This window comes from Saimiri boliviensis, chromosome 11 (assembly GCF_048565385.1).
Source record: "Saimiri boliviensis isolate mSaiBol1 chromosome 11, mSaiBol1.pri, whole genome shotgun sequence".
Classification (NCBI taxonomy): domain Eukaryota; kingdom Metazoa; phylum Chordata; class Mammalia; order Primates; family Cebidae; genus Saimiri; species Saimiri boliviensis.
Window position 1 is genome coordinate 97,114,605 of NC_133459.1, and position 20,641 is coordinate 97,135,245.

Sequence of the window (20,641 nt, forward strand, 5' to 3'; positions counted from 1 at the left end):
GAGGGATATTATAAAAATAGTTTACTTGTGCAGAAATGTTCTGTTCTCCCTAGAAATACTACATTCTGGATTGCTGGTTTTTAAGTGTTTCATTTTAAAAAGCTTTATAATATGAATTAATACCAGGTAAATACATGTAGTATGTTGTGTTGCATCTAATATAAGTCCATACCATAGTCTTTGATTTTAACTTTTGGCATACTTGTCATATTTCATTAGATGGTTTCTTTCTTAAAGTGGAGATTGAAGAGCTAATACTAGGAATAGAAATGTCAATTCCCATGTTCTTTATATCTGCTTGCCTTATCTTCCATCTGAGATTCTTCTGCAAGAATCTTTCAACCATTTTGTCTGTTTGGTTTTGTTGTTGTTCTGGGATAGAGTCTTGCTGTGTTACCCAGGCTGGAGTCCAGTGGCACAATTTTGGCTCACTGCAACCTCTGCCTCCTGGGTTCAAGCAGTTCTCTTGCCTCCACCTCCTCAGTAGCTGGGACTACAGGCCCATGCCACCATGCTTGGCTAATTTTTGTATTTTTAGTAGAGACAGGGTTTTACCATGTTGGTCAGACCAGTCTGAAACTCCCAACTTCAAGTGATCTGCCCACCTTAGCCTCCTTATACTGGGATTACAAGTGTGTGCCATCACGCCTGGGCTCATTTGTCTATTTGTGAAGGTAGTTTAGTTACACTAGATAACTAAATTTGTCTATCTCCTTATTGAGCATACTGTAATATGCTAAGAGCAAATGAGTGAGGACTTCACTGTCGGCCTCTTATGAAGTTCTCCACTCTTCCCTCAGAATATTTGAGTAATATATGATACTTGTAGACCATCTGACATACCAACTCGGTGAGACCTAGACTATAAATACATAGTAAATATTTATAAAAGCTCATTTTTATCTCTGGGCAGAAAAATCATTCCAATTATTTTCTTCCACGATCCATTGGGTTATCTGTGTATACTCTACTTTAGGGAAACTAGTGACTGAAAGTGATAGATTCTATTTAAAGTTGCTGGCATTGAAGAGAAATTGGACTGAATAGTCTTATTCCAACAACTATCAGAGTCCTTGCGGCATTTTCAGAATTGTAGATGTCATCGTATGTTTTAAGGACTTTAAAAAGATACATTTCACCTTTTTAAAGTAATGTTAATGCTTTATGTTACCCATGTCAATAGAAATCTAATTAATTATATTTTGCTAAGCCTGAGCTAAAAATGTATAGAGGTTGACTGACAAATGTGCATTAAATTGTTATTGATCGTATTTATCAACATTATACTATAACAGCTGTTTGAGATGGAGAACGTTTTTACTGTGTCATCAGATCCTCACCCCTCTCCTGCAGCCCCTCCTTCACTTTCTTTACCCTTATCTTCATCTTCTACCTCATCTGGGACTAAAAAACAAAAGAGGACCCCAACTTATCAGAGATCTGTAAGTCAGGAAAGCAGCCATCTCAGCTTATCTTGCTTTGTGTTAAGAGCATGACCTAGGATTACCACTCATTCTGGTTGAAATGTCCTGCAGACTCACTTTCTAACTTCCCTAATGTTTTTTTTCACCTTCAGTCTCAATACTGAAGAGAACTTCAGTAGTTCAGGGTGTTGCCGCTCAAAGTATGTCCAAGAATCAGAAGCATTGTTACCACCTACCACGTTGGATCTTAATAGAGATGGAAAATCCCCACACCCACTGAGTCTGATTTTGTATTTTAACCAGACTGCCAGTTAACTTCATTTGAGAAGCTCTGGTTTAAAGCCAGACCTTCTTGGTTTTATTCTGCTGTTTGGTTTTGGCAAGTCATTTAACTTCTCTGTCTGTTTTCTCATTGGTAAAATGAGGCTAATATTTTCTTGTGGGCTTTTGTGAAAGTTAGTTGAGCTAATATATGTCAAACACAGAATGGTGGCTAGTGTAAGAGAATTAGAACTTAATTACCTACAGGTGTGGTTGGTTTGATTTAACGTGATTTGACCATCACACATATTGTTGACTCATACCTTGGTTTGTCTTTCTAGAATTTTAGTTTTTTCCTAATGAAAATACATCCTTTTTATTAATAATACCCAACATCCACTTAAATGGAAATAACTTATAAATCAGATTTTCAATGAAAGGGCCTAAAACACAATTGTAATAATTTGGAATTGCCATTACTGTGGTAAATTATAGACCTAGGCTTTGCTAAGGATTTTGCCCTATTTTATGCTTCATTTATGGTTTGTTTTGTTGTTTTACTCAAATAAGGCAAAATGAAACATGTAATGTGATAGTATTTTATGACTAGCAGGTTCCATTATATTACTTTTAAATAGCTCCTATTTTGCTAAATGGGAAAGAAATGATAGTTAACAGTTTTCATCATCTGTGTGAAAAGTGAAGGGTTTCTTTTACGTAAAGATTTCTTTTAATGTGCCTGTGAAATGATTCAGCATTTTAAAAATGAAAATGCTTTTGCTGTCTTGGAGTTTTGTCTCAAAAGTTTTCTAATGCACTATTTTGGATAGTCTTTCATTAAAGGACCTAAGCATGAATTACTCTGAAGTTTTCTAGTTTAAATATTGCATTGCATAGAAAGTTTAGTTTATTTTGTTAATCTCTACTAACTTTAGATGTGCATTCCAAATGCATGGCTTACTAAATAGTATTAAGGTATCGGCTGGAGTTTCAAAATAAGGGTTACCAAATCTCTTAAGGAAGAGTCTTTGGTAGTTTGTGGTTGCTGCGTCTTAATGTTAATTGCCTTTGTTCTGAAATTGTTTTAGTAATTTTCAGTTCATGTAAAGGCAGTAGTTGCTATACCTTAATATTAAACCCCAGAAATTCTATTTTTATTTGGTAAGTGGAAATTCTACCATAAATGGGGGCATTTCCCCAATATAACTTGTTTTCCCTGAAATGTTTTGTTAGCTAAATAAATGTTGCAGTAATAAAAGTCCATAATCTTCCTTTTACTTTTTTTTCCCCCCCTTTTTATATGGAAGATTTAGTGACTTACTAAAGACTTAATATGCTATGGAGATAATGTATAGATCTGTATATATTCTTTTTCTTTTTAAAACAGATGAGCTTTGATCCAAACCTTCTCCACAACAATGGACATAATGGGTACCCTAATGGTACTTCAGCAGCACTGCGTGAAACTGGGGTTATTGAAAAACTATTAACCTCTTACGGATTTATTCAGTGTTCAGAACGTCAAGCTAGACTTTTCTTCCACTGTTCACAGTATAATGGCAACCTGCAAGACTTAAAAGTAGGAGGTAATCTGTCAGTTCTCCTTTGTAAAAATGTAATCATAAAATTTGTCTTGCATATCAACTTGATCCATGAATGTTTTTTAAAAAGTGTTTTATGTAAATAACATTTTGGACTTTTAGTTGTACTGTTTACTGAAGAATATCTGTGTAAACCAGCAGAATCCTTAAAAGATGTCTTTGCATATATTTACAATAAAATGCTTGGAAGATTTCTTTGTTGTTTCCCCTGATCATGACTGTTTAACTGTAAGATTTAAGCCAGTAGGAATATTGAACTTTTACAATGTTATTTATGTTATTTTATCAGGTGCTGTTTTTGGTAGTACCTGAAAAAAGTAATTCTTAGAATGTCACTTCTTAGATTATATGGAAATTCATCTTGGCTGACACCATACAAATTATTTTCACAGACGTAGCATCATATCTCAAGCCTGTATTCCCAGCATTTTGGGAGGCAAGGGCAGGCGGATTCCTTGAGCTAAGTAGTTCAAGACCAGCTTGCAGCCTGGGCAACATGGCAAAACCCCATCGCTACAAAAATTAGCTGGTCAATGTGGCTTGTGCCTATAGTCTCAGCTTCTTGGTAGACTGAGGTGGGAGGATCACTTGAGCCCAGGAAGTAGAGGTTGCAGTGAACTTAGATGATGCCACTGCACTCCAGCCTGGGTGACAGGGAGACCCTGTTTCAAAAAAAAAAAAATTGTTTTTACACGTGGAAGTGTTTGGCTTACTAAAGGACTGAAATTATGAGCCTCCGCACTTTTTAAAAAAATGTTTGAGAAAAGAGCATAATAGCTAACAAGATGCATCTATAGGAGCATTGTTTTGGTTAATCCTCATGGCAGTTCTCTTTGGAATTATTCTCCTTTTGCATATGAGAAAACTGAGGGACAGAGGAGTTGGAAAAAAAAAAAAACTTGCCAAAGGTTATGATTGTTAAATCATCTCAGCTGTAGTATATGTAAATGCTATAACAACTAACATTAAGACATGGGTCTCTCAGTCTAAGATGGTGGTTCTGAAACATTAGCGTGTATCAGAATTATGTGAAAGGCTTGTTAAAACACAGATTGCTATGCTGTACTTGATCCCCAGAGTTTGTCTTTAGCTAGGACTTGAGTCGAGGTCCAAGAATTTGTATTTCTTTTAAGCTCCCAGATGATGATAATGCTGCTGGTCCAGGCACCAGGCTTTGAAAACCACTGGTCTAAGGCAATTCAAATGCTATGTAAAGTATAGCTTGGAAGCAAGATAACGTTTTGTAAAAATAAGTGAAACAAACGTAACACATTCTTTATTTTAGATGATGTTGAATTCGAAGTGTCATCTGACCGGCGGACTGGGAAACCCATTGCTGTTAAACTGGTGAAGATAAAACAAGAAATCCTCCCTGAGGAACGAATGAATGGACAAGTTAGTGACTTTGATGCTTTGTGTTTTTATAGGGCCCTGCATTTGCATATCTTCACATTAGAAAAGGAAGATTCTCCCCATCTCCTCAGTTTGCACGAAAGAGAGCTATAGTAGTATATAAAGATTACTATTTTAAGATTATATCAAAAGCACTGGCATTTCTTGACCTGAAAGAAAAATATGGTCAACACTCAACTGGGTTTTTACATACAACCCTAAGTCAATGCTTACAGTCAACTTACGTACTGTAAGTTTGAAACTTGGCAGCATGACATCCTCTTGTGGATCATATTAAAATGCATCCCTGTGTATAGTATAGAGGATATTAAAATTCAGTTTATATTGCACAGTGCTGCTACTGAAATGATTAGCAATGGAAATTTTTTTTTTTTTGACTGGTAGGTTGTGTGCGCTGTTCCTCACAACTTAGAGAGTAAATCTCCAGCTGCCCCGGGTCAGAGTCCAACAGGGAGTGTATGCTACGAACGTAATGGGGTAAACTTGTGTATTTTTCTTAAACCTTTGCCTGATCCACCATGTGATCTATAAGCGTACTTTAAAATTTCAAAATAGAAAACGTAAGCTGCAATTGTTAAAATCAGTTTTAAATTTGGTTTCTAAGAGGCTTCAAATGCAGCATAATCAAAAAATTTAAAAAGAAAAATTCCATAGGACTTCCAAGTGTCTTAGCTTGCCCAAGTATGACCTTAGTTAGAACATTAAGGTAAAATGTTCCTTTTAATCACTTTTTTGGGGGTTGTGGGGGGGAATCTTTTTTCTGGTTTCTTTTAAGCACTAACGCCAGCTTTTTTGTTTGGAATGTTTTATATAAAATTGTTTTTTTGAAGTGTAACTATAGTCTCTGGGCAAATGCTTCCACATGTGTAAGCTTTTTGAAGTTGGATTGCTGCTCAGCTGTGGACTCGCAGAAGTCATCAGCACCATGGAGGGGAAATGTGTGTTTATATGAATAAAATAACTTACTTGTCGTAAAGTATTTAATTTTAAGAAATTTGGCTTAAAATGCCAGTATAAGAGGTTTTTAAGTAAATCACAGTATATAGTTAATATGCATCCTGCCAAAATAGTAATAATGATTTATTAATTCACAGGAAGTGTTTTATCTGACTTACACCCCTGAAGATGTTGAAGGAAACGTTCAGCTAGAAACCGGAGATAAAATAAACTTTGTAATTGATAACAATAAACAGTAAGTTTTTTTTTTTTTTTTATTTCTTCACTTAATTGTTTTTTCTTTTTGTTTTGTTTTCCATTAAGAAATTTGAAGTGAGTTAAAATCCTAACTTGTAAGTTTGGATAGTTTTCATGAACTTTTAATATATCAGCTAGTGGTTTGGGATCTATGAGTATTACAGCCATGATGCAGAGTGTCAGAAATAGGAAGATAATTAAGACATGGTCAGGGTTTTCAAGGACCTGTTATAGAGATCATGGTTTTTCACAAAATAGTGTTTTGAGGGAAGGATATAGTCACTAGAGAGAGAGAGGGAAAAAAAAAAGCGTTATGGATAGAAGTATCATGTCATGTTTTGGTGAAATGGCCAAAAATTTGATTGAATTGACTAGCAGGTTAAGTATTCTTCCACAATTCTAGGAATCTTTGAAGTATTTAAAACAAGGAAGTATGATTGATTTAGATCTTTGGAGATGGTGGAAGGATAGACTTTTGAAAAATGGGGATGCTGTTGACAAGAGTCAGTGATGTGACAGTTAACATGAAAGATGACTGCCTAATATGGATAGATTCAGAGGATGGGGTGGAGGAGTCAGGTCACATTGAGAAGATAGACTCATCAGTCTTAATTGGTGTAGATAAAGGTGGGATTGGAATTCAAATGATTCCCAAGTACTGTTTTTCTGGCCTGGTCTACTGGGCAGACCATAAACTGGGCTAAGGAGATAAATGGAGAAAGTTGAAGGTGGGAAAAGAGTCATACTTATTTTGGCAGTTTTTGAGTGTTCAGATGTTTTTGATAGATCTGGGTAGAAATACCAAATTACAGTCTGAAGTCCTAAATTTATATAGTTTTTAATCCTCAGAACAGCCTTACTTGGTAAGTTTCTTCATCTATAAAATGAGGTATAAATTCTCACAAAGTTACCTGTCGACATTCATGCTGCTTTTAAATAGCAGACATTTAAATCCCCATCTGATTCTAAAGCCTTTTCACTACAGTAAGTTACAAAAGCAGGCAGACTTTTTCTGGTGTCTTTGTTAGGCTGTTACATTTTTGGGGGGTGGGGGGAAAGCACATTTTGGGTTATTTGTTCATGAAAAATTAAGAGAAGCTAATTGCTTGGTGTATATAGGTCTCTTAAAACATTTAGACTAACAGTACCATTGTGCCTTAAATAGTCTGTGCTCTCTTAAAAACAAAATTGAATTTATATTGCTGCTGCACAAAGATGAGGGTATAAAAGTAGCATGTGGTGTCTCTCGTTTCCATTCTCCAGTGGAGGTGAATGTTGTCATTTTTAAAAGTATAGCAAGCTCTCTTAAAATCACTTTGTTTATTCAACTTTTATAAATGTTTACACAGAAATAATTCAACTTTTATAAATGTTACGCAGAAAGAAAGAAATAATAGCTACTAAATTTAGCACCACTGAAAGTAGGGCTGTTTACTCATAATTAATAAAATAGCTACTTAATTTAGCAAACTTTGTAAATTCTAAATTTCTAAAACTTTAGTATTCCCCACCTTTGGTAACATTGGCTTTATGGCTTTCAGTTCTTTTGTTGAAATAGAAAAACAGAGTATAAGATCATGCACCCATGTGTAAGTCTGTAAAAACAAATCTTCCAACAACAGTCCCAGAGAAAAATGACTTACATATATATTTGCCAAATGTAGGCCGCTAGGGAGTTGAAGTCCTTTGCATATGAAGCCATATGAAAATAATCAGATGTCGCCGGGCGCGGTGGCTCAAGCCTGTAATCCCAGCACTTTGGGAGGCCGAGGTGGGTGGATCACAAGGTCGAGAGATCGAGACCAACCTGGTCAACATGGTGAAACCCCGTCTCTACTAAAAATACAAAACATTAGCTGGGCATGGTGGCGCATGCCTGTAATCCCAGCTACTCAGGAGGCTGAGGCAGGAGAATTGCCTGAACCCAGGGGGCGGAGGTTGCGGTGAGCCGAGATCGCGCCATTGCACTCCAGCCTGGGTAACAAGAGCGAGACTCCATCTCAAAAAAAAAAAAAAAAAACCTTGTATTTATTCTTACTGATGATATAATTCTTGAAGCCCCAGGAAACTAGTTTGTCTAGATTCATATCTAAGCAAGCCAGTATATTTTTAACCCATTTCATTCCTCCTCCTTGAAGTTTCTTGTTTTTTGTTTTTTTTTTCCCTAGTACTGGTGCTGTAAGTGCTCGCAACATTATGCTGTTAAAAAAGAAACAAGCCCGCTGTCAGGGAGTAGTTTGTGCCATGAAGGTAAGTGTTGAGTTTTTCTTTGGCCACTTTGTGTTGTACTTAAACTCAAGCCTTTTTTTTTTCTCTTTTGTCTTTACCCTTTAAAAATATTTCACTTAACCTCAAAAGTAGTCTCTTAAAATTTGTTGGTTGCTAATAACATTCTGTTCTTTAAAATTGGTGGTTTAATTGATGATATTAGATTGTACCAAATTATATTATTGTGACTATGGTAGAATTTCACAAAAATTATTGGTTTTAAGTTGTAATTATAAATTTGTACACTCGGCGATAATAATGTTGGTTTTTTGTTTTGCTTCAGGAGGCATTTGGCTTTATTGAAAGAGGTGACGTTGTAAAAGAGATATTCTTTCACTATAGTGAATTTAAGGGTGACTTAGAAACTTTACAGCCTGGTGATGACGTGGAATTCACAATCAAGGACAGAAATGTAAGATAGCTAACTTGATCTTTTTGACCTTTTAAGATCAGAGGTGGTTATGTTTAAGAAACACTTAAAATTACATGATTCTTCCTCTCCCTGTCCCCCCCACCCCCACCCCCACCTCCAACCCCTTCTGTTTTAGGGTAAAGAAGTTGCAACAGATGTCAGACTATTGCCTCAAGGAACAGTCATTTTCGAAGATATCAGCATTGAACATTTTGAAGGAACTGTAACCAAAGTTATCCCAAAAGTACCCAGTAAAAACCAGGTAAATAATCTTTTTCAGGAGAGTCCTGTTTTGCCTCAGTAGAAATAGAATAATGTGGTGTGATACGCTGAAATTTTATCGTATTCAGTTAATATACTGTGATAGTAGAACAACTGAGTACCTCTTGTTACGTATATTTAAAGTGAAAGCGAAACCACTGATTTATATATCCATGAATATTTTTTTTTTAAACTGGGTGATGAGAAAATGCTAGTTAAATTGGAAAGCATCTGATTGGATTAGACTGCAGTTCAGGTGTACGTTTGTTCCCCCCTCTGCCCCTGCTCCACCCCTCCAGTTTGTTTCGTTTGTGGTGAAAGTTAGGACACAAATGGTGTCATTGTTGAAAAAGTTCTTTAAATAAAACCTTTTGGTACCAGAGTGCAGGGTCTTAACTGCAATGTTGTGATTCTTTGGTTGATTCATGTGACCGTAGGACATGAAACTTTCACATGGGACTTACGTTGTCAACACCTTTTTTTGCTTCAGGGAACTATCTGTTACAAATAACGTGCTTTACTATGTGTTCTTCTTGTTTGACTTAAAACTAGGAAGGATGAGAAATCTCCAGCTAAAATCATTTTTCCTTCTCATCAGAATGACCCATTGCCAGGACGCATCAAAGTTGATTTTGTGATCCCTAAAGAACTTCCCTTTGGAGACAAAGATACGAAATCCAAGGTGACCCTGCTGGAGGGTGATCATGTTAGGTTTAATATTTCAACAGACCGACGTGACAAATTAGAACGAGCAACCAATATAGAAGTTCTGTCAAATACATTTCAGTTCACTAATGAAGCCCGAGAAATGGTAAGTGTTGGTTATTACTAGATACGTATCTGATATGCCAGAACCAATGTTATATTCAAGTTTGTACTGCTAAATTAAAAATTTTCTTAAGTTAAATGACCATAATGGAAGGTGATTAAGAACCATAGATATTTTAGTCAATTTGGATTATCTCTGGCAGTTATCTTGGAAATATATGTGAAAATTTTTTTGAATGGAACTCTTCAGAGTCAGTGATTCTCTGGTCCTTAGTATGAAGAGTAAGAAAATTCAAGTTCATCATTATAGAAAGTAGATTTTCCCAAACTATTTCCTAAGGCATTAATCAGTAGTGGCTTAAGTTTTTAGGAAACATAGTTCTTCCTCCAGTGTGGTCCAGGGAAGCCAAAAGATCTAGACACTAGAACACACATAAAATACATTAACACCAGTGATAGCTGATGAGTTTTAAAAAGAAAAATCATGGCCAGGTGAGGGGACTCACACCTTTAATCCCAGCAGTTTGGGAGGCCGAGGTGGGCGGATAACTTGAGGTCAGGAGTTTGAGACCAGCCTGGCCAACATGGCAAAATGCGCTCTGCCAAAACCACAAAAATTAGTCGGGTATGGTGGTGGGTGCCTGTAATCCCTTGCAGTGAGTCAAGACCACGCCATTGCACTCCAGCCGGGGTGACAGAGGGAGACTCTGTCTCAAAAATAAATAAATCGCAAGAACCATGTTTTAAAAAGGTTTAAAAATTTGTGTTGGGCCACATTCAGAGCTCTCCTTGGCCACAGGTTGGACAAGTTTGCAATTAAACCAAAGTCAAAAAGGTTTCGATTTGGCAGAACTTTGCAAGTTATTATTATTTTTTTTTTTTGAGACAGAGTTTCGCTCTTGTTACCCAGGCTGGAGTGCAATGGCTCGATCTCGGCTCACCGCAACCTCCGCCTCCTGGGTTCAGGCAATTCTCCTGCCTCAGCCTCCTGAGTAGCTGGGATTACAGGCACGCGCCACCATGCCCAGCTAATTTTTTGTATTTTTAGTAGAGACGGGGTTTCACCATGTTGACCAGGATGGTCTCGATCTCTTGACCTCGTGATCCACCCGCCTCGGCCTCCCAAAGTGCTAGGATTACAGGCGTGAGCCACTGCGCCCGGCTGCAAGTTATTTTTAAAGAGTTTACGTTCAAGAGTGGCATATACCAACCAGAATTACTTCCCAAACTTTTTTTTTTTTTTTCTTTTTTTTTTTGAGACAGAGTGTCGCTCTTGTTACCCAGGCTGGAGTGCAATGGCACGATCTCGGCTCACTGCAACCTCCGCCTTCTGGGTTCAGGCAATTCTCCTGCCTCAGCCTCCTGAGTAGCTGGGACTACAGGCACGCGCCACCATGCCCAGCTAATTTTTTGTATTTTTAGTAGAGACGGGGTTTCACCACGTTGACCAGGATGGTCTCGATCTCTCGACCTTGTGATCCACCCGCCTCGGCCTCCCAAACATGTTTTATGAACTCAGTCTTTATGAACTCACTTTCTCAGACAAAATTTACATTTAGTTATGTTTGGAATCATACTGTCTACACTATAACTGAGTGTTGTCAGTGGAACTAGGTACCTTGAATGAAGATTTGAGATTTTTTTTTTTTTTTTTTTTGAGACGGGAGTTTCGCTCTTGTTACCCAGGCTGGAGTGCAATGGCGCAATCTCGGCTCACAGCAACCTCCGCCTCCTGGGTTCAGGCAGTTCTCCTGCCTCAGCCTCCTGAGTAGCTGGGATTACAGGCACGTACCACCATGCCCAGCTAATGTTTTGTATTTTTAGTAGAGACGGGGTTTCACCATGTTGACCAGGATGGTCTCGATCTCTTGACCTCGTGATCCACCCGCCTCAGCCTCCCAAAGTGCTGGAATTACAGGCGTGAGCCACCGTGCCCGGCCGATTTGAGATTTTTTTTAACCTTTGCCTTTGAAGAACTGATTGTACTTGACACAGTGTATTTAACTTTAAAAGTATGGAGGTCTGAATGTGTGATTTTTTTTTTTTTTTTTTTTTTTTTAATCTTTTTGAAGGCAAGATCTATTCTGCTTTACAGTATGGAAAATGTAACTTGGCTCCCATCAGGAACTTAGCAAGGATTAAATGTTAGAATATTGTTTAGGTCATATTTAAAACTTACAAAGTAATCACTTCTGCAGTGAGCAAATATGGGGTATGTAATACAATCGCAGATTGATAATTTATTCATTGTTTCATTAAACATGAGTACTGACCATGTCTCTAGGTCCTCTTGATACAGTGTCCTTACAAAGCTGATAATTTAGTAAGAAGGAAAAAGAAACAGGAGAAAAGATTTCTTATATTTTATTCTTCATATGTAAATCTTAACTCCTTCCTGTGCCTAAACTCATGCAATTTTTGAGGTAGAAACTAGAGAATTGCCTGTATCTACTTTGGAATTATGGGTCTGTAAATTATTGAAGTTTCTGGAAATTGTCAATAGTCTTGGGCTTTTATGAAATACATTGTGTTCATGTGTTTACATTCAAATATAATTTTTTCCAGTGTATATTTGCCAGGAAGTAACAATTGGGGAGTCTTAGAAAATTGCTCAGGTTGCCGGGCGCGGTGGCTCAAGCCTGTAATCCCAGCACTTTGGGAGGCCGAGGCGGGTGGATCACGAGGTCGAGAGATCGAGACCATCCTGGTCAACATGGTGAAACCCCGTCTCTACTAAAAAAAAGTGCAAAAAATTAGCTGGGCATGGTGGCACGTGCCTGTAATCCCAGCTACTTAGGAGGCTGAGGCAGGAGAATTGCCTGAGCCCAGGAGGCGGAGGTTGCGGTGAGCCGAGATCGCGCCATTGCACTCCAGCCTGGGTAACAAGGGCGAAACTCCGTCTCAAAAAAAAAAAAAAAAAAAAAAATTGCTCAGGTTAAGTTAGTTTATTGAAAGCAGTGAGTTTGTACTTAAGTGAGAAGAGTTCAAATATGGAAACGGTGTTTGTGTCACATCAGATAAATGATGAATTTAGCTTGATGGTGCATTTAAAGTTGAATGTTGCCTTACTTGACAAGATTCACAGCCAGTGAAAATATTATTTGGGTTTCAGGGTGTGATTGCTGCCATGAGAGATGGTTTTGGTTTCATCAAGTGTGTGGATCGTGATGTTCGTATGTTCTTCCACTTCAGTGAAATTCTGGATGGGAACCAGCTCCATATTGCAGATGAAGTAGAGTTTACTGTGGTTCCTGTGAGTTGTTTTTGAGAAAAGTTGGGAGGTGTTTCTTGATGCTTTCTTTTTCAATTTAAAGTTAATTTTGTTTTACATTTTTAGGATATGCTCTCTGCTCAAAGAAATCATGCTATTAGGATTAAAAAACTCCCCAAGGGCACGGTTTCGTTTCATTCCCATTCAGATCACCGTTTTCTGGGTACAGTAGAAAAAGAAGCCACTTTTTCCAATCCTAAAACCACTAGCCCAAATAAAGGCAAAGAGAAGGTAGGTTTTGCATAATCCAAATGATTTTTGTAGCTCTGTATTCCTTTTCTGCTTTAATTAAAGGCACATAGTAATGAATTAACATTTATAATCAGTTGAGTTTGTCTCTCATAATTTTCTGTCATATTAACTGAACTAAAGGAAGGTTTCTTAACCTCAGCATTATTGACATTTTGGCATGGACAGATTCTTTACTGTGGGGGTGGGATGTTTAGCAGCATTTTGGGCCTGTACCCACTGGAAGTCATTATCCTGACCTCTTTTCCCTGCCTTCCATTGTGTCAGGCAAAAATGTCTCCAAGCGTTGCCAAATGTCCCTTGGGAGATAAGTCGCCCCCAGTAGAGAACCACTTATATAAAATGATAGTAGTGTCTTCCAAGCAGTTTAAAACTTTCAAAGTTGGGTAGCCTCAGTTCACACTTTTGAACTTCATATATTGAAAAATCCACTGAATAGGAAATCTGAAGATGGCTGAGATGATTTGTCCTTTCAAGTTAATAACAAATTGAGAGTTGTATAGAAACAAGTAATTCATACAGAATATAAATGTTGTTATTAAAGGCCTGCGAGAGTGCTATAGTAAAAATTATGGGATGGTTTCACTAAGGTATTGACATTTTTAATAGCTGGAGATAGGAAAGAGCATTCTTCACAGAGTAAAAGTACAGATGAGAAAATTTCAGGTTTCCTTAGGAAGCAATGAGTAGTCTGACAGGAATTTTTGTTTTGTTTTGTATGTGGGTTTTTGTTGGTGAGGGAGGTTAAGAGAAATAAGGATGAAAAATCAGGGTCTAGCTAGACTAGGAAGGTGTTGATTACTGCTTTAAAGAATGTAGACCTTGGCCGGGCGCGGTGGCTCACCACCTGTAATCCCAGCACTTTGGGAGGCCGAGGCAGGTGGATCATGAGATCAGGAGTTAGAGACCAGCCTGTCCAAATGGTGAAACCCATCTCTACTAAAAATACAAAAAAAAATTAGCTGGGTGTGGTGGCGGGAGCCTGTAATCCCAGCTCCTTGGGAGGCTGAGGCAAGGAGAATCAATTGAATCTGGGAGGCAGAGGTTGCAGTGAGCCAAGATCATGCCGCTGCACTCCAGCCTGGTTTAACAGTGTGAGACTCTGTCTCAAAAAAAAAAAAAAAAAATTAGACTTTGTTCTGTACTTCAAGGAAAAGATTTCTTTTGGATAGTGACCTCAGGTATATGCTTTGGGAGAATAATGGCGGTTATATGAAGCCTAGATGGTGTGGAGAAAGACAAAAAATGAAAAGGTTTACTATGCAGTTACTCGGATAGTTAAGGTAGTCCTTGAACTAGGCACAGATGAGAGATACTGGAAAGTCATGTTTTAATTTAATAATTACTATTAGCCAGAAAGAGCAAGGCTAATATCTTGCTTATCACTTATGGTAGCTTGGGAAATTATTTCACCTCTGAGCTTCAGTTTTTAAATTTCAAAAATGATTGTGTAATAGTTTAAAAAGCCCTCAAAGTACCTAGCTCATAATAGGAATTTCACATGTGGCAGACGATACTATTAACAAAGATAAAAATACACTTCACTGGGGCTTATTTTTAATAGCTTTCAATTCTTGGAATGCTCTGCTTCCCAGATGTGTCTGGCAAAACCGCCTTCATGAAGACAGCCTTTGTTTGAGACTCTCCCTGTTCTTCTATTGTTTTTTCCTAATTAACAGTACGCTAATACACTTGATCTTAGTCAAAAGGCCAAGAAGCGATAACAGTACCTTAGTAAATCCCTCTTACAGTATATGACACCTGTTTATGAATCTGGCTCTGCTGGACTGGACTACCTCAGGGCAGGGATTCTCCTATTTCTATTTAATATATTTGATGTATAGTATATTGTTAGCTGTTGGCTGGTTGCTGAGGTTGGTGGATAGAGAGGGTTGAGAACAAAAGGTGAACTGTAAGCTTTTGAGTTCAGCTGTCTTGTGGAAAAGTTGATGACATTGGAGTCAGACCTGAATTCACTGCTTACTGTTCTTAACCAAACTCAAATCCTCTGGATTATTTTGTGTTGGCTTTTGTAACCTTGGTAAGGGTTACCTGATTCCTCAGATTTTTCCAATTTGTAAAATGAGGGAAAAGAGAAACCATGGAGGTGATTTTGATGTAAGATTAATTTGATAATACATCATACCTGGTAATGTTGTAAGTGTTCAATAAATAATTGTTATATAGCAGTTAGAAAGGAATATGGTAGAGGAAAATGAATTGCATTTGAATATGTCATAGTTTGTAATGAGGACTGGAGCTTAGGAAGGAAGTCAGGGCTAGAGTAGGGATGTGGGCATTATCTCCATAGAAATTTTGAAACCATAAAATCAGTATAAGTTATATAGTTGCTGTATACTGTCATTATGTACTGTATGATTCCATATGACACACCTGAACTTTCTTAGACTTTAATTTTTTTAATTTTTATTTTTTAGTCGAGTGCACTAGTGAGAAGGGGAGAAGGAGTAGAACAAGGAGGTTTGATCTGTAACTGACTAAGCAATCAATTAAGATAACTCACTACCTTCAGACCCCAGCCTTTAGACTTTTAAAGAGTTAATTGTTCATACATGTAAGACGTTTTAAGTGTTGTTTCTCTTCAAAGTCTGGTATTTTTTTTAAAGTTATTGTTGAAATACTGGTATAATTTTTCATCACTCCTTTATGTCAAGTGCTCGAAATGTACTATATCATATACCGGATTCTCATACATTGATGAGTATATTGATTGAGATTATATATTAAATACTATGCATATTGATTGAGATTATATATTAAATACTATGCAAGGTGCTGTGTGCTACCCCCTTAAAAGAGGATACTTCAGCTTCTTTGGGAAAACTTGCCTGACAGAATTTCTACCTCGTCAGATGTAACACACCCAGTTTAATTTCTGATTGGCTATGAGGAGCACAGTTGTGTTAAACATTTTCTCCTCAGTAATAAAGCGTTTTCTCCTCAGTTGTAAAAATTAGATTCTTAAGACCAATTAAAAATTACAGCAGATTGAGCTAGTCTTAAAGCAAGACCACCTTTTATTCATATGAGCAACCTGTTATTAGAAAACCTTGGAATAAGACATTTTTACAGCTGTACCAATCCTTTGGCTCAAGAATCTGTAAGAACTGTAGTTTCTTCTGTTGGTTTTTGTTCTTGAGATTGTTTTCATTGTATTTTCAAATATCTCTTTAGGAGGCTGAAGATGGCATTATTGCTTATGATGACTGTGGGGTGAAACTGACTATTGCTTTTCAAGCCAAGGATGTGGAAGGATCTACTTCTCCTCAAATAGGAGATAAGGCAAGATAATTCCGCTCATTTGAGAGGGGGTTAAGAGTTATCATCTTAGTCATAAATCCTGCAGAATGGGTTCCTCAAATTTTATCAAGTTTTGCTGATGTATATTTTGTGTTTAAAAGAAATACATGAACGTCTTTCTGTTTGAAAACAGCTTATTAAAACAGGGTCTGTCAAGCTCTTTGTTATTCAAAGCTTTGTTAATCTAGCTGTTTAAACATTAGATAAACATGTTTAATTCTGTTTGCCTAAATGAAATTATTGGTAAGAAAGTTAAAACAGTTACTACTGAAACATTATCAAAGTAAAAGCACACCAAAGATTTTACATTGCTGTTCATTTTTTTTTTCTCGTGTACGTTTGGTTTTTGGATAGCCCTCTAAAGAAATTAAGACTCTATAAGGAAAATAGACTGAAGGACAAAACTGATCCTTTGTGAAAAGTGAGATGAGACTTAAATGTTTTGGTGGAAATCAATTCCATTAACGTAGTTACGAAGGATATTTGGAATGAAAAGCATGCTCTGGGGGAGTTATATGTCTTGTTTTCTGAGTTAAGGATATTGGTGTGGAAGTGATATGGTGTTAATAAGCATCCTTAATTTTCACAGGTTGAATTTAGTGTTAGTGACAAACAGAGGCCTGGACAGCAGGTTGCAACTTGTGTGCGACTTTTAGGTCGTAATTCTAATTCCAAGAGGCTCTTGGGTTATGTGGCAACTCTGAAGGATAATTTTGGATTTATTGAAACAGCCAATCATGATAAGGAAATCTTTTTCCATTACAGGTAAGGTGTGACTTTTAGGAATTATGGCTAGCTTACCATCCATTCTTTGATGTTGGAATAAAAAACATTTAGTATTGATTGATTATACTTGTTGAGTTCCAGATTTTATATTGGTAGAATTATGGCAAGATATAAACTGAAGTTAATCACTGATCTCTATATACAGAGCATGTGGCCAAAAGAAATAGAAAAAGCCTGTGCCGCCTTATTTTATGTGTTGGTACCATAGTATAGTGGTATATAATACAGTATAATGGTCAAGAGTAAGGGGTCTGGCTGGGTATGGTGGCTTATGCCTATAATCCCAGCACTTCAGGGGCTGAAGCAGGTAGACAGGAGTTCAAGGCCAGCCTGGGCAACATGGTGAAACCCCATCTCTACAAAAAATACAAAAATTAGTCTGGCATGGTGGTGCATGCCTGTAGTCCCACCAACTCAGGAGGCTGAGGTGGGAGGATCACTTGATCCTGGGAGGCAGAGGTTGCAGTGAGCTGAGATTGCACCACTGTACTCCATCCAGCCTAGGCAACTGAGTGAGACTCTGTCTCAAAACAAAAGTAAGGGCTCTTAGAACCAGACAGTTTAGTTTTTGAATCCAGGCCCTGCCACTTAATACCTGTGTAATTTTTATCAAATTAGCCCCTTGGTATCTTAGTTTCATTATCTTAAAGTTGGGAATGTTACCTCTTTGTGGGGCATTATTGAGGATTAAAAGAGTCAATACATAGAAAGTACTTAAAATGGTGTCTAACATAAATAAGCACGTCAAGCCATGACTGTTACTGTAAAATAAAGGCTGCTTGCTACTGTTGATGTCTGTGATAATGTTTAGTAAATGTTACTTCCTTTCTCCTTAGTGAGTTCTCTGGTGATGTTGATAGCCTGGAACTGGGGGACATGGTCGAGTATAGCTTGTCCAAAGGCAAAGGCAACAAAGTCAGTGCAGAAAAAGTGAACAAAACACACTCAGGTAATACATTGTGACTTCTTATTCAGCCAAGGCTTTTAAGTGGGAGATAAAGGATGGGGTAGTAGACAGAGAAGAGATGAGGCCTAATTATTCTACATCAGTCATTCTCATGTGTGGTTCCCCAGAACAGCAGCATCACCTGGTTGCTTGTTAGAAATGCACATTCTTGCCGGGCTGGTGGCTCAGGCCTGTATTCCCAGCTCTTTGGGGAGGCCAAGGCGGGTGGATCACCTGAGGTTGGGCATTTGAGACCAGCCTGACCAACATGGAGAAACCCCTTCTCTACTAAAGATACAAGAAAAGTTAGCTGGGCATGTTGGCACATGCCTGTAATGTCAGCTGCTGGGACAGCTGAGGCAGGAGAATCTCTTGAACCCAGGAGATATGGAGGTTGCGGTGAGCCAGGATTGCGCCATTGCACTCCAGCCTGGGCAACAAGAATGAAACTTATATCTAAAAAAAAAAAAAAAGATTATCTGACTCTACCTCATACCCACTGAAACTCTGGGTGGGCAGTCTGTTTTAATAAGTCCTTTAGGTGTTTCTGGCATACACTGAAGTTTGAGGAGGACTGGCCTAGATATTTTAGGTAATTTGCTTTATATTTTTAATTCATTGATGTCTTTTAAGAAATAACCCCAAGATAGCCAGTTGTGGTATTAGATGCCTGTAGTCACAGTTACTTGGGAAGTTGAGGTGGGAGGGTCCCTTGTGCTGGTAGGCTGAGGCTGCAGTGAGCCATGGTCATACCACTGCACTCCAACCTGGGTGATGGGGCAAGACTTTGTCTCAAAAAAAGAAAAAATTCACCCAAGATTCATATAAATCTCCAAGGCATAGGGAAAAGAGGCATTTCCCTAGAAGACTGTTATGGAGAAGAATGAATCTAAATGTGAAAAATAATGGGAAGAAAATTATTGTAATTTAGGATCTCTAACTTTAAAAGACCTGGGACTTATTTTTGGCTCTCATCTAAACTCTTTAAGTGTGTGTTATGTCTTAGACACTGGGGATACAGCAGTGAAGAAATCAGATACATCCCTGCATTCATCGAACTTATTTTTTGGTGGAAAATATGGGGCAGACGAGGAGTAAAATATTGTATATGATGTTTAGTAAGAGAATAATATGTGTAATAAAGATAGGACAGTATATAAGCATTGGGATTTCCATCTTAGAGACCGGGAAAGGCATCTGGAAAAAGTAAGAGAGCAAGGCATGTTTTATTTATGAATACTTCTTAATCCTTAAACAAGTTTATTTAGGAAAATCAGACCTTTTGCTGGTAGTTTACGTGTATTTTAAGGTCAAGCAGCTGTTCTAGAAATAGAACTTGGCTTTGGGTTCCCTACCTCATTTCAATAGCAGGCAGCTAACCTACCCCATTAACATTTGTGCTGTTATTTTTTGCTTACTTGTCTTTCTGTACAGTAGAAATGAAATAAAATTGAAGGATGCACATGCCTTTGTTTTGTAGTGAATGGCATTACTGAGGAAGCTGATCCCACCATTTACTCTGGCAAAGTCATTCGCCCCCTGAGGAGTGTTGATCCAACACAGACTGAGTACCAAGGAATGATTGAGATTGTGGAGGAGGGTAAGGATCATCACTATCAGGTTGTTTGAAATTTGCCATAACCTCAGATGAGCACCTGTAAAGTTTTAAAACATGGTGCTCATTGCAGTTGTTTTCAGGTTTCTTTAAAACTGAATTAAGGAAAAGTAGTTTCTCTCTCATGCTTGCTTTTTATTTTTATGCCCCTTGAAAATGAGGTCAATCCAGGTTTAGTGAAAAAAATAACTGTTTTGTGAACATATGACTGATACGTAAGTAATTATGAGTTATATTGAGATAGCCTTAAGAACAAAATCTCATACCAAAACATTTAATGTTGAGTGTATGATAATCATATACCCAGTTTCCTCTATTCACCAGTATTTAAATCAGTAACCATTTAATTCTATATTTTTGCTTGCATAAAAGTTTCTGTTTCTTTTTTTTCCCCCACACTACACAGATGTACATAGCTGTTTCTTAATAGCTAGAATTCTGTGAGGATCCTGCTTCTCATCTCTAGGTCAGGGTTCCTTTCATTTTCTGCTTTCTGCTTGTTACCCCCCACCCCCAACCCCACCCCATCTTCAAGAATTCCCAGAGTTCCAGTACACTAACTTTATGTGATCTGTATGCATAAATTCACAATAGAAACACAGAACTCTGCAGGTGATGCTGAGGATAGCAGAATTACCTGATGGTGGAATAGGTAAGAGGGTTTGAGTATTTCAGCCAAAGATGATGGCTTGGTTTACAAAGAGAATAAGTCCTTGTATCATCTGAGAGTCACCAAACATAAAGTGGTGAATAGCAAGTCATTTGGGAGAAGGAAATGAACCTTGATAACCTATTCCTTTACCACATAGGATACTTAGAATTTCTGTTTTACATAAAACCACAGCTCCCCC

The 20,641-nt window shown here is 37.7% G+C and overlaps 1 protein-coding gene across 6 annotated transcripts in view; it reads left to right on the top strand.

Moving 5' to 3' along the window:
- The window catches only part of CSDE1 (cold shock domain containing E1), a 42,952-nt gene that overhangs the window by 16,046 nt on the left and 6,265 nt on the right, over positions 1-20,641 (top strand). For 2 of the 6 annotated variants that reach the window (XM_003933499.4, XM_074381216.1), the window contains exons 3-17: positions 1,296-1,442; positions 3,073-3,271; positions 4,572-4,681; positions 5,084-5,176; positions 5,794-5,891; positions 8,062-8,143; positions 8,445-8,573; positions 8,710-8,835; positions 9,433-9,645; positions 12,715-12,855; positions 12,940-13,104; positions 16,318-16,425; positions 17,033-17,208; positions 18,066-18,178; positions 19,656-19,775. In XM_003933499.4, the coding sequence (XP_003933548.1) occupies positions 1,305-1,442; positions 3,073-3,271; positions 4,572-4,681; positions 5,084-5,176; positions 5,794-5,891; positions 8,062-8,143; positions 8,445-8,573; positions 8,710-8,835; positions 9,433-9,645; positions 12,715-12,855; positions 12,940-13,104; positions 16,318-16,425; positions 17,033-17,208; positions 18,066-18,178; positions 19,656-19,775 (2,011 nt within the window). In that variant the 5' untranslated portion in view covers positions 1,296-1,304. The remainder of the gene's footprint in view (positions 1-1,295; positions 1,443-3,072; positions 3,272-4,571; positions 4,682-5,083; positions 5,177-5,793; positions 5,892-8,061; positions 8,144-8,444; positions 8,574-8,709; positions 8,836-9,432; positions 9,646-12,714; positions 12,856-12,939; positions 13,105-16,317; positions 16,426-17,032; positions 17,209-18,065; positions 18,179-19,655; positions 19,776-20,641) is intronic. The other 4 variants (XM_003933497.4, XM_003933496.4, XM_003933495.4 and 1 more) reach the window with 4 other exon arrangements.